The following is a 14,551-nucleotide window of genomic DNA, read 5'->3' on the forward strand; positions in this document are numbered from 1 at the left end:
AGAGGTTTTAACCTAAATTCTACTTGAATTTTACACAAGGTATTGATGCAGTAATGAGGTCTGAATATTATGGGAACAGCAAGGCAACAAATTACACTGTCATGGAGTGAAATGTCTACTGTTACTTTCAGAGACCCTCATTTATCCATTGTTTGCTGTAGCCCATGTATTATGCTGCTTTCCTGGTTGGATCATTTGACAGACATGGAATCAGCTGTCTACAGAGTCACCTAGTGCCACCTCTCTATGTTCGTGTTCTGCTGTTGGACTGTTTACCAAACATAGAATCCTGGGTAAACATAAGCACCTACAGTGAAACATCGGAAAATCTGAAGAAATCTGCTTTGTGCAGGCCACAAGCTGTGTACTCTCGTGATTAGTTTTGGTGTTTTCCCTGACATCATATTGTTCATTAGCCATCATCCACATTCTGTTTAATTCTGAGTAGCACTTCCAACTAGATGTTCTCCCCACCAAAGAGACTGCCTACTTGTAAATCTGCCTTAACCCTTCTTCTGAAACCCTTTTCCACAAGTTTGTTCCCTCATACTCAGATACCCGCAACACCCTGGCTGATCTCTGCTTCATTTTCTGTAAGCTTCAGCTGATCAAAACTCACCTCCCTGCATCCTTTTCCACTACTTCCTCTCTGTACCCATTCTTGCTGCCCTACATTGGCTTCTACCTATTCCTTCATGCCACCATAACAACCCTGCTTGCCTCTAAATTTATAATTTTCATCCATATTAAACAGATTGATGGCTTTTCTGCATTCCTCCAAGTGCATGTTTTTAACCTATTTTGATCCTATTCCTATTGAACCTATATCCCACAATCTAAGAAAATCAAAACTTTTTTAATCAAGCATTCAGTGCCTCTTCTTGGTTGGGATCTTTTACTTCCTGTGATCCACCTTCGGATGTTTTTCTACATTAAAGGCACTATTTATTTATTTTTGTAACATAGTAATTTTATGTCTTTGTCTTGCACTGTACTGCTGCCATAAAACAGCAAATTTCACAACATATCTCAGTGATAATAAACCTGATTCTGATTCATGATTTGAGTATGCTGTATATCATAGTAAGTCAGTCACACCCTTAAACATTGAATTTTTGATCTGTAATTTTTTTTGTCTTATCTTGCATTCACACTACCAACCCCGCCCCCACACATCCTCCTTCCCTAAAACAATTGGTATGCTGGTACTTATTTAATTCTGATTGCAAACGTATGACTGTGTTAGCACCCAAAGTTACTGCCCTGCTATTTTCAGTTTTGGCACTTTTTCTGTCAGTGAAGTGACTAATACCTAGCTGGTGCTGCAGATTTCAAACTTCTCTCTTCCTGTCACCAGATTAATGTGCATTCTGTTTAATAATCTCTCTCAAAATAAAACCATACCTGTTGCATCTGTCTGGAATTTTCTCAACCATTGCAGCTATCAAACTTTCCAGAAAAGAACTTTCTGAATTGAATCCCTTTCTATTGAAGATTAAGGCAAGGGGTTTATATTGAATGCCATCAAACATGGCCTGCATCAATCAGAGCTGTCAATTACTCATCGAAAGAAAAAGCTTCTGCTTTAAGGATTCTTACTATTTAAGGCATTTTTGTATAAAATTGATAATATGGAAATAGAATAAATAATTTTATGGCACATAATTGAGTATTAACAAGTGATGATGAAGTTCACCATCACAGATGGATTTTTTTTTAAGCTCCTGAATGCATGCAATCCTTTTCCAGATTTACAAAATAATGACCATTCTTGTAATCACTTTGAAATCTTAATGCATCAGCACAGATCATGACATTTCTTTGCATACAGGGGAAATATTCTGATTGGTACCAGTAAGGTATTTATGCTAAATAATCAGATTAGTTGATGTACTTTCTTAACAAAGGAATACATTCCTCAATTTCTTCCATAGATACTTGAGGCATTGTGCTGCTTGACTCAAAGCACAACCCAAAGCTGTTCTTGGAATGAAGTATATATATTTGCAATCCCACAATCCTCATCTATCATGGCACAAAACACCAACGTAACACATCACCATCTCCTGGGCAGTTTAATCTTATATAAATGAAAATCAAAAAACTGCAAATGCAGGAAATCTGAAATAAAAACACAAGATGTTGGAAACAGTCAGCAGGTTAGGCAGCATTTGTGGAAAGAGAAACAATGTTTCAGGTCTAGGACCTTTGGTTGGAATTTGCATTTTTTGATGCACTGGATTTAAGCTGTGGTATATTTATTTGAAACGTATGTATATAGGATGTTTAAGGGATAATAATACTTGAATTCCTGGTCGTTGTGCCATAGCCTAGGCATGGATATGTCAATAACGGAAGGGAAATAAGCTATCTGAAGAAATTTAGTGGATGTACTTCTGAAAAAGGTCTAGGTCACAGAAAGAGCCTAATCTTGTATTGACAAATAAGCTCAATGTGATATTGCTTAAGATTGAATGTGCTATGAAGCAATTCTTTAATTGCTTATACTTACAAATTGTATTCATTTGTTGAAGTGATGTATTTCACTCTGTTAGAGAAATATTTTCATTGCCTTAATCTACAAACGTGCTAATTTGCACCCCTAACTTCTTAACTTTAGATGGTTGATCCTCTTCTGCTTTTTCCTTTTAGGCGCAGATTTCTTTCTTGCAAGGGGAGAGGAAAGGCCAGGAGAACCTGAAGAAGGACTTAGTCAGAAGAATTAAAATGCTTGAATATGCTTTAAAGCAGGAAAGGTGTGGGTTTAAAATTTTTTTACTCGTGTTGTAATCCAAACATTTTTTAAATAAGTACCCATGTAAAAAAGAAATATTGTATTATTTCTTCCTATAGCTTTGTGTCAGGTTAAGCTAAATTCTCAACTATGTTTGCAGTTTTACTGAAGAGTTGTAGATGTATTGTTTTGTAATCATCTTTAAAAGGTAAGTTTTTTGCAGAGCTTTGTGTTGGCTGTGGTGTTTCTTCTACACTTACAATTGAATTTAAAATCTGCTTTAGAAATTTTGAAATAATTTGCTGTGCTACTTTGTTTCAATTTTATTGAAGCAGGCTTCAAGTCAGTTTTGTAACATTTGAAAGGCAAGTGATTAAACTCGTTATTTTGGTACAGCAGAGAATCATTTGGGACTGTCATGCACATTTCTGCATATTTATGAGGCTTTTGTTTATCCCTTCTATTATTTACAGGTTAAGCTTCCTTTCAGCCCATGTATGCTGAGTTTTTAATTTAATTATTTTATAGAAATTATTATCTGTTGTTGGGGTGTGGGGATCATTAATAACATTGGTACATGTTTTTCCACAATTCTGGTTGCTCAAGGATGTAGGACAGGGAAATCCAACATCTTGATCCTATGGGATTGTATGACAAATGTATCTAAGCCAGGATGATGTTTAACTTGGAGGAGATGGTACTTGTGTGCATCTCTGATGCCCATTTTTGTGGCATATTTGGAAGAAACTTTGAGTTACTCCAGCTGATTTTGTAGATTATACATGTTGCAGCCACAGTCTATCAGTATTGGAAGTTTTAAATGTTTAGACTGATAAATAAAACTAACTGCTTTATTCTCAATGAGCCTCGTGGAGAATAGTGGAAAGCTTCCATCATTACTGCTGACAGGTGTGGAATAAATGATAAAGAAGACATTAAAACAAGAAGATTTATGAAACAATCTGATAGTTGAGGTAAAACGCTCAGCAGGTCAGGCAGCATATGTGACGAAAGAAACAATTAACGTTTCAAAGGCTTTTTGTGATAAATGGAAAAGGGAGAAAACAATTTAAGTTTTATTTACTATTCAGTTATTTACTATTTATATTAACGACCTGAGGAAGGGACAGAATGTATGGAATCCAAGTCTGCCAATGACAGGAACATAAATGGAAAGGCAAGTTGTGATGAGGATATTGTGATTCTGAAATGGGATATAGATTGAGAGAATGAGTAAAAACTTGGCAAATGGAATTTGATGTGGGAAAGTGTGAGGTCATGCATTTTGGTAAGAGGAATCGAAAGACTATTATCTAAAGGGAGAGAGACTGCAAATGAGTAAAGTATAGAGGGATCTTGGTGTTCTCACTATGTGGTGCATGAATCACAAAAAGTTAGCAAGCAGCTGCAGCAAGTAGTTAAGAGGGAAAGTGGCATATTGGCTTTTATTGCAAAGGGTTTGGAGTTAGAAATAGGAAGGTATTGTTACAATTGTACAGGGTGTTGGTGAGGCCACACCTGGAGTACCACACACAGTTTTGGTCTCACTTCCTAAGAAAAGATATCATGGTATTGGAGGAGGTCCGAAAGAGATTTACCAGGCTAATTCCTGGGAGTTTAAAAGAATAAGGGGTGATCTTGCTGAAACACATGAGATCCTAAAGGGACATGCCAGGATAGATGTTGATATGTTTTCACTAGTGGAAGAGTCCCGAATGAGTGGCCTGTTGCTCTCTTCACAGATGCTGTCTGACCTGAGTGTTTACAGCATTTTCTGTTTTTATCTCAACAATCAGATTGTTTTATTAATCAAGGTATATGAAAAAAAATATTAAGAGGGCTTTGGAGATAAGGGGCTGCTCATTTAAAACCGAGGTACATAGAAATTTCTTCATAGAAAATTTAAAGGATGGTGAATCCCCAGAGTTTTCTACTCAAGTTATGGAGGCTAGCTCATTGGAAGTATTTAAAGTGGAGGTAAATATATTTTTGAACAACTGGGGCATTAAGGGCTACAGGGATTTAGCACAGAGGAGGAGTTGAGGCCAGGCGTAAATCAGCCATGATCATATCAAATGGCAGGGCAGGCTTGAAGGCCAGGTGGCCTCTCCCATTTTCTTGTGTTCTTTTAAGTTGAAGAAAATGTATGGGAACTGCAACTTAAAGCTAACTTGCTTTCTTTCTTTCCCATTTCTGATGAAGGGTCTTTGACCTGAAATGTTAACTTTTCTCTTTCCACAGATGCTGCCTGACCTGCTGAGTGTTTCCAGCATTTTCTGTTCTTATTTCAGATTTCCAGCATCTGCAGTTTTTTATTATTTCCTTTTACAAATAGATATGGCGTTGAGCTAAACTATTTAATTTTAGAGGCATTCTTTTCTCCATTTCCTTTAAGCTAGTAATGTCTTTCTATGATCTTTTTGTAGTTTATAGCTCTGCATTAAATGTCTACATAATTTTGTTGGATATACCTATCCCCAGTACTCCCATTGTACAGGAATATCACTCATGATGCATGCCAAATAGAATTCCATATCGACTGCATCTACAAAATCATTTTTCAGTGGTCAGAGTCCTTTTAATAATCCTTTTTTATTTTTAACTTCCCAAGCTAGAGGACATTTCCGATTCTCACCCATGAGAAACCAGCTGTACTATAATACAATTAGGAAGATTTGTATCTATAAATAGGTTACCCTAAGAAAATGAAGCTAAGGATGAAAACTTAAAAATGCATTTATGTCTAACTTTCGTAGTTTGTATGTTCTTCTCTGCTACAGAATGTTTGAAGTACACTTCATTCTAATATATCAAAAGTGTCATCCGGTCTAAATTCATCCAGTTAGTGCAACTGATCATTGTTGGCAATTGTTCAATGCCCTTTTTAAATGTAACATAATAAACATTTTTGTAAATGATAGTTACTCCTATCCTGGTTAATTTTACTCTAATGGTAACTTTAAGACTGATTTTCATTTTACTTTCTCTATAATACCTAAACCAATACATTTCAGAGCCCCACAGGCCCATATCTACTGTCACTAATGAAGAAGTTCTCAAATTCCACAGTATTACTTCATAATGAATCAATTTAATAAACTGAGAGAATTCCTGATTCCTTAAAAACATTAATTAGTACTGAAGATTTTTTAAAGTTTTCTGTCCTGTCTTTCTTTCTTAATCTTTATTCTGCTTACTTTGAATAATTTAAATGTAATTTATACTTTCTAGTTTGGTCTCAGTGAGATTCTTCAATCTGGTTGATTGAACAGTCCCTCTTGCAAGTTCACAGGTGCCATAGATCCCTTTGTAGAGGGTGTTGCATTGGATCAAATGATGGATGAGAGCAAATTTCCATTGTAGATCTACAAAATCCTTGAGGGCAAATGTCAATGAGCTGAGGCAAGTGCTGATGCTATACAGCTGATCACAAAATCTTTGAGGGAGATCAGAGCTGATTGTATCTGCAGCATGGAATTCACTTACAGCATTTTGTTTTCTGTTTTGTTATTCCATGAAAATAACTTGGCTGGACTGAATAACAGAAAATGTATTTGTGGGTATAGAAATCCATCTTCAAAGAGAGAGTTAGAGCTAGTTCAGGAATTGGAGACTAATTGACTTAATGTCTGATAGGAAACATACTAGAATTTTTGCTGAAAGTCAGAGTAGCAAATTGTTTGTTGGAAAAAAATATGTATATAAATAAATATTTTAAACATTGAAGAAAAAGACTTGGGCATTGCAATGGATATGATTATAAATGAAATTGCTAAACACCTAAAACAAGAATGGACTTGCAAATGAAATTAAATATAGTGCAACATTTGATGACTCATGTTAGTAGGAGGAAGAATGAAGCAAGACCTTGTGACTGCATACTGGCTGACTGTCATGTAATGTGTCATAGTTCAATTTTACCTTTGGTGGATAGATAACTATGCAGTAGTGTAGATTATGAGACTGGTTTGTGCAATAATATAACTGACTAATGTGTTGAACATTAAGCAAGTGACCAGTACAGAATCTTATGCCCAAATCAGTATTGTATACTTACTTGAACAAGTTTATTAATCTCACTGTCAAAAACAACAGCCTCCATTCCTGTGCAACCCTTAAAATTATGTATTTGGATAAAATGTCTTGTTGTTTGCTGATAACTGTCAGATGGGTCAAGGAACAGTGAGAAAATATTGAAATTATGTAATAAAGCATTGTATAGGCAATACCATCCCTTTTTTTAAAAAAGTCATTGTACAGCACAGAAACAAGCCCTATGGCTAAACACATCAATGCCAATCTTTTTGCCTGTTCACACTAATCCATTTGCCTGTATTACGACTGTAATCTTCTATGCATTGCCTATTTAAGTGTCTAATTGCTTCTTAAACCTGGTAATTGTATCTGATCCAGATATCAGCCGCTCTCTTTTCTAACAAAAAAACAAACTTACTTCTCACCTCAAAACTATGCTGCCTTGTTTTTGATAGCCCTACCATGGAAAAAGATTTTGACATTCTACCCTATCTATGTCTCTCATAATCTTATATACCTCTGTCAGGCCCCCCTTTCGGCTTCCTTCACTCCAAACCCAGCCTATCCAATCTCCCTCCATAACTAAAGTCCAGGCAGCATCCTGGTGAATCTCCTCTGCACTCTCTCCAGCGCAATCACATCTTTCCTATAGTGTGGCAACCAGAACTGCACACTATACTCCCAAGAGCGACCTAACCAGTGTTTTGTAAATTTGTAGCATGACGTCCCAACTCTTGTACAGGTAGTTCTGCTATAACGTGTGTTTCCATGATGCGAATTGGATGTACTGCGATTGATGAATGTGTGTTTGTATTACACCAGCCGATTTAGTTATAACACGATTTCGATCGGGAACTAGAGAACCACTTAAGAGTTATTTTGGAAATTGAAAAGCAGAAAAAGAGCTGTCTTGGAAAGAGAGAAGTCATGCAGGGAAAAGCTGTTTCCATGTAACCTCCCCACAGTAATCTGACACCCATTATCTCTCAAGAACACAGGCTGCTAGTTTCACTACAGGAGGTCATTGGAAATTGACAAGCAATCGCTTCCATTGATACTTATCTAACAATACTCTTATTAAACAATGTAACATACAACCTTTGGTAGTTTTATCTTGTAGTAACAGAATCAACTTTATAGCTTTGTTATTGCGAGTCTGAAACTCTCTAGCCCTAACCCCCATTTTCCCATTGACGCAACTGTTTTTGTAACCTGATTCTCTAAACTGAGAGGAATGCAACTATCGTGGTATTGCAGAACTTCCTGTGTTCTCTGCCCCAGCCTAGAAAGACAATCATGCCATCTGCCACTGTCCACCCTATCCACCTGTTGCCACTTTCAGGGAACTGTGAACTTGGATCCCTGGACACTCTGTTCATTAATATTCCTTAGTGCCCTGCCATTTACTGTATATGTCCTACCAACACTTGACTTCCCCAAATGTATCACCTCGCACTTGTCAGGATTAAATTCTATCTGCCAACAGTCTGCCCAACTTTCCAACTGATCTATGAACCTTCCTCGCTATCCACAATACCACCAATTTTTGGGTCATCCCCAAGCTTACTAATCATTCCTCCTACATTCTTCAAGGTTTCCCACGTGGCACAGTTTTCAAAATGTCATGAAGGAAGGTGGTTCTTGAAAATTGTTGGAAGTAATTATTGGATGTCTTTTATTACAAGATGGAATTCATTTACAGCATTGTTTCCTGTTTTGTTATTCCATAAAAGTAACTAAGCTTTATGCGAAGTCTTCCATTTTTTGGAAAGTACTTCCCTGATATTTGAACTGTTTTTCTTTCCTTTTTTTTGAAACATGTGGACCAAGTATGCACCTGTTTTCTTTGTTCGATTAATTGTTTGAATGTTGGTTTACTCCCCAAAGAATTTGAGTGTTGTACTATTTCTGCATAAATGTTAGTATTCAGTGAAATATCATCCTCTGGGTGCTTTAGGGCTCTGATTAAACCCTATTCTCCATTTTCCTTTCAGAGCAAAGCACCACAAGTTGAAATATGGCACAGAGTTGAATCAAGGAGATATGAAGCCTCCAAATTATGATTCTGGTAAGATGTGTTTGCTGATGGTAGTGTTCCTCAAAAGGGTAGCAAACACATTTGCAAGTATTGTAAATAAATTGTGAAACCAGATGTTAGTAGAAAGGCACTGAATTTCTATGTGATATCCAAAATTTCAAGTTACTAATTTCATAATGCAAATAAGGAGTGAATTTGTGTGCCATACTGAAAGATATCTTGGGGGTAGTGGACGGCATGGTAGCATAGTGGTTAGCACAATGCTTTACAGCGCCAGCGACCCGGGTTCAAATCCGGCCACTGTCTGTAAGGAGTTTGTACGTCCTCCCCGTGTCTGTGTGGGTTTCCTCCGGGTGCTCTGGTTTCCTCCCACATTCCAAAGATGTACGGGTTAGGAAGTTATGGGCATGCTATGTTGGTGCCAGAAGTGTGGCGACACTTGTGGGCTGCCCCCCAAAATCACTACGCAAAAGATGTATTTCACTGTGTGTTTCGATGTACATGTGACTAATAAAGATCTTATCTCATCTTATCTTAAGTGCAACTGGTTCAATGGGATGCTGGAAGAGAAATTTGTGTGCTAAAAGTTTTATTCATGAAGTTGAAAGTTTATTGTTATTAATTTCTAAAATGTATTTGTACAAACAAGACAAGTGAAATATTCTTTGATCTTTAGGCTTTAGGTGATAGTGGAACAGTGGTAGGAGCTACTTCTACAGTTTCCCAATTTTAATTCCTTTTTGGGGGGGGAAATCCTTTTAGACTTGCTCATTTTGTTGATTTTTTTTCCTGCTTTAATTGTCTGGGGTAGTTTGTGTTGTACTCAGACATGATGCTAGATTTAGCAGGTTTCATTTTAATGATGCAAGGGACTATCACAAAGTTTGTCTGCTGTGTCAGATTTTTACATTAATAATTTGATTTGAAAGCTTGACATAAGCTGCTTAGATTTCCCAGCAGTACCAAACTTGGAGCACATCCAAGGGGGCAACTTCAGAATTACAAAACCAGTTGGAAAAAATGTATATTTGGAAGAGGCTGGAAATCCAAAACAAACACACAGACTACTGGAAGTACTCAGTGGGTCAAGCAATATCAACAGGGAAAGAAATAGAGTTGGTATTTCAGGTCAAGTCCTTCCATCAGAACTGAAAAATGAGAAAACAGTCGTGTTAATTTGCAAAGAGCAGATGGGGTGGAGAGAACATGGTTCAATAGTGATAGAGTGCAGACTAAAATTGTCAAGATAGCAATTACCTTAAAAATGGCTATTGGAGACAAAAGAAAGAAATGGAAACAGAGATGCAACCGTATCTGGAAAGAAAAAAAATGGTATGATGACCTGAACTTGTTAAATTGAGGGCTGCAATGTACCCATATAGAAGATGAGGTGTGATGCTCAAACTTATGTTAGGTGCTGGGGCATTCTAAGAGGCTCTAGACACACACATCAGAGTGTGAAAGGGACAGACAACTGAAAGTTAAAGGTATGTGTAAGTGGGTAGATTGCTGAAATATAATATGACCAATTGTATGTACACAACCACTCAATGAACATCGTTGCAATAGCTGGAGTTAAAATTGAGAAATAAGGATTGTTAGTAAATTTGATGCCCATCAACAAACTAAGTACAGTGTTGATCAAAACAATAATAACATTTTTCCACGCAGCACATCCAACAGTTTTTCTTTAATCTCTAAGGGCTCTAATTTTCAATGTTAGTTCATTTAGGAAAGGTAATGAGTTTATCACAGCAACAAATAGTGTAGTTGGAGGAACTCAGCAGGTCAAGCGGCATCTGTGAGGTGAAAGAAATTGTTGACGCTTCAGGTCAAAACCCTGCATCAGGACTGAGAGGGGAGATAGTTGGTATAAGGAGAGGGGGAGTGGTGATACAGGAGCCCAAGGTGATTGTTGGACTGAGTAGAGGTGAAAGATGACAGGCAGATCAAGCCAGGTAGGGGAGGGTTGGGGTTGGGAGACACGGGCATGTGGATGATAGACGGAAAGAAAAAAGAGAGAGGCATATGGAATGAGGTGGAAAGGAGGGGAGGATGAAGGTGGAGATAGCTACTGGAGGGTGGTGAGTTTAGGGAAGCAACATTAATGCTGTCCACCTGGTCCAACTTAATTAGTCCACCTGGTTTAGTAATGTCCTTCAAGGAAAGAAATCTGCCCTTATCCAGATTGATCTGTTCAGATGACCATTGTGATTGACTCTTAACTGCTCTCTGAAATGACCTAAGGGAGCAATTGAGGACAGATAATAAATCGCCATCTTGCTCGTGACATTTACATCCCACTATCAAGGAAAGTCAAACAGCTTTTGTCTCCAAGCCAGTTGATGTTGTCTTGCACCCTAATGTGGGCCACTGATGAGATTCCTACTGTTTATATAATTTGCACTATGCTACCCTTCGGATATTGACTTGTAGGATATGTAGAGCAGAATTCCTGCACTCAGTGATGACTGTCCCTTTCAGGTCCTATTAACGTCTAGGCTAGTTGTACTTCTACTTCAACCATAAGAAGGCCTGACATGGCAAATAGGAAACATCAAACTAAATGCTTTTACTGGAGACATAGCAGAATGTTGAGTCATCTGTCAAATGTGAGAATGTGCAGTGTCACCATAAGGTGACTGGACTGTTTCTTTTCCTAACACCACTTTAGTTAATGAATATAAATTTGCAAGATTTTTTTCAGACTTATTTCCTTTGTGATTTCACATGCAGCATTCTCTGAATAAAGTATGAAATAACACTGAATAAAAATTGAGTTTAACTTTCATAATATTTATCATGGTGAGTTAATGATAGTAAATTAGATTTAAGCTGATTAGCAGAATATTACCTGTTAGTGGGAGTACATTTGTACAACAGTTACACTGCACTCCCAGTGGGGTCTGCTTCAATAATACAAGAAATGAAACTCTAACTGTAGTTGAGCAGTTGTTTGTCAGGCTTTTGGAGTTGCAGGTGAAGTGCATTTTTAGAGGTAGTCTCGCACTGTTTCAGCTGTGCAATACAAAGCAAAGAGAGCATTTGTATTTGTGTCATTTTTTTCATTCCCAGCATGTCCTAAACAATTTCACAATGAATGCAACATTTATGAAGAGCAGACACTGTTATCCAAGCAAATGTGAAAGCCAATTTGTGCAGTGTGGTCTCTCAAACAGCAAATGATGTTGGTTGAGGAATGAATGTTTGCTCGGACAAGGTGAACTGTTCTTCACGTAGTGCTAACGGGATCTTTTACATCTACTGTAATCAGAAAATTCTGATTAACATCATGTCTTAAAGAATGCTCTCCAATAATACAGCACTAAAATGGCAGAACAGGTTGTGATGAAGTCCAAGAGCATGGCTTGAAAAAACAGCCTTCTGATCCGGCTTAATATAAAATTGATCAATTGGACAGCTAATTCTGGAAGAGAGCTGAATGCTGCCGGCACCCCTCTGGCATAAAGTATGTATCTGTCGGTCGGAAGCTGACGACCAGAGCACTACTTTCCCCTACCTAAGGGTGCATTTGGGAAGCATAACTTCTATACATATTACACTTTGTTTAATAGCATTGTTCCTGTAGCATCCATTGTTACTATTGGTAGGTTTATTAGTGAAGAATTCTGAATTATTGCTTTTCTAGATGAAGGGAATGAAAATGAAATACAGACCACACAAAATAATCAACTAACATGGAAACAAGGGAGGCAGCTGCTTCGTCAGTGAGTATCTGTAATCATATTTTATTTCAAAAATATTTTTTCTAGCATCCTAACCGTCGATGTTCTAACTGTAAAAAGTTGTAAGCTAATTATTCAATTTTGTGTTTAAATTTGGAAGAATATAATAAATTAGAAAGAAACATTATAAATTGTAACTTTAGAAATCATCACTCTGTGCAGGATCTTAATATAAAATAATTCTTGATGGACTGGCTGTCCTTTGTGTTAATTAGCCTAGTAGATTTAACTTTTTTCAGTATTGATTTTTAATTTTATGTTTGACTTTTAGTTTTATGTTTGAATGTTTCTGCAACTGTATTCCTATGATTAAATATTTTTGGAAGTTCCCCCACCAATTAACCACAACACCACATTCCCCCAACCATCACATCCAAACAAGGAAACCGCTGAGTTCCTTGGTGCAGACAATGTAATGAATGTTGAATTGTTAACAATAGCCCTGTACTGCGAGCTTTCATTTTCCTGTGACTATAGAGGCTGGTACTGAAAGAGACTCATCACTTTGAATCTGCAGCTGGTACGAATGACTTTTTTTTTGCTAGTACCCGCAACAGTAAAGCAGAATGTGGAAGAGTATTTCCTGGCAGTATATTTCCTTCATTTTTCCAAAATAGTGCATCATTTGTAATTTGTTGGACAAATTGTGATGAAACTTCACAAGATTCTCATCATGCTTTAAAACAAAATGCTACAATTCACTGTGTTTTGCCAGATATTTGCAGGAGGTGGGTTACACAGATACTATAATAGATGTGAAGTCGAGGCGAGCACGGGCACTACTTGGCCTCACTGGTGATGACCTAGATAAATTATCAGAAAACAAAAGTCTGGAGTCTGTTATAAATGGTGGTGAAACACTTTTAAAAAGGACGGACATGATTGGGTAAGTGCCTTGTACTGCCAATGTGCACTTCTTTTAAAGCTAAATTTAAATATATATCTAATTTTAATTTGTTTCAACTTCAATCCCTTGTTCCTAGATTTCTTGATATTGTAATAATAGTATGTTAGGACATTGCTTCAGATTTTATACATGTAATATTCTGTTCTTTTTTTAAAATTCATTGGAAACCAGCAGGCAAGCTTATGCCTCGAGTGTACACACATACCATTGCTGTATACTGCATTGCTTTAGTCTGAGATGACTAAGCTTGCATGCTGGCCCAGACAGTTAAATTTCTTTGACTTTTGGTTCCAACATTTCATGTATCTCCTTAATGGTCTGTTACAGAGCAAATCTACTGGGATTGGGGCATGATGCAAGGGGTTTAAGAGGAACAGATCTTTGAAAAGAAAGGGCAAGATTTGCCTTTTACCAGCAATATTTTGTTGTCTCACATTTGCTGTAAATTATCTGCATCGTCTTTTGTTTGAAAGAATTGTACATTATGTTTTTGTTTTACAAGAAATTCTGGAGAGAAAGTTAAACCACTTCCGACTGATTCAGCAGATGTGCTGGAAACATTTAAATTTCTTGAAAATGCTGCAGCTGTATTTAGTGATGAAGATGAAGACGATGAGAGTGATGGAAAAGAGAGAACAATTATCGATACTTCAGTAGGTTGTCTAAAAATATCAAATCTAGTTTATATATTTGGGCACATGAATAAAGATGAAATTTCATGTCAGTGTATTTATGAAAAATGGGCAAAATGAATTCTATAGTTTTCTTTCAAAAGTTGCTCAGTAAAGGTCCTTTGATCATATAAAATGTGAAACTAGCTCCCTTATTCCCAAATTCTGCACAAAGTTGCAAAATCTAGTAGATTTTAAATTTGTTTATATTTTAGAACATAGAGTAATGAAAGTTATTTTAACCTGGCTTTGAAATAACTTTCAAGACATTCTTTTTGAACCATCTAAGCAGTTACAAGTGACCTGGTTATTCTTTTCAGTTCATGCAATCTTCCAAATAATAATAAATTGACCTTTAAACTGCTTTCCCGCCCCTTCTGCCAAGTCTGAGATGCTGTGTCTATTGTACTGCTCAGTGGC

At 36.9% G+C, this 14,551-nt stretch overlaps 1 protein-coding gene across 2 annotated transcripts in view; it reads left to right on the top strand.

Annotated features, from left to right (window-relative positions):
• strn (striatin, calmodulin binding protein) overlaps nt 1-14,551 on the top strand; it is a 76,412-nt gene that overhangs the window by 25,385 nt on the left and 36,476 nt on the right. For both annotated transcript variants that reach the window (XM_052024504.1, XM_052024505.1), the window contains exons 2-6: nt 2,653-2,756; nt 8,764-8,837; nt 12,457-12,535; nt 13,269-13,439; nt 13,963-14,113. In XM_052024504.1, coding sequence (XP_051880464.1) covers nt 2,653-2,756; nt 8,764-8,837; nt 12,457-12,535; nt 13,269-13,439; nt 13,963-14,113 — 579 coding nt within the window. The remainder of the gene's footprint in view (nt 1-2,652; nt 2,757-8,763; nt 8,838-12,456; nt 12,536-13,268; nt 13,440-13,962; nt 14,114-14,551) is intronic.

Source organism: Pristis pectinata, chromosome 10, assembly GCF_009764475.1.
Source record: "Pristis pectinata isolate sPriPec2 chromosome 10, sPriPec2.1.pri, whole genome shotgun sequence".
In the NCBI taxonomy this organism is placed as follows: domain Eukaryota; kingdom Metazoa; phylum Chordata; class Chondrichthyes; order Rhinopristiformes; family Pristidae; genus Pristis; species Pristis pectinata.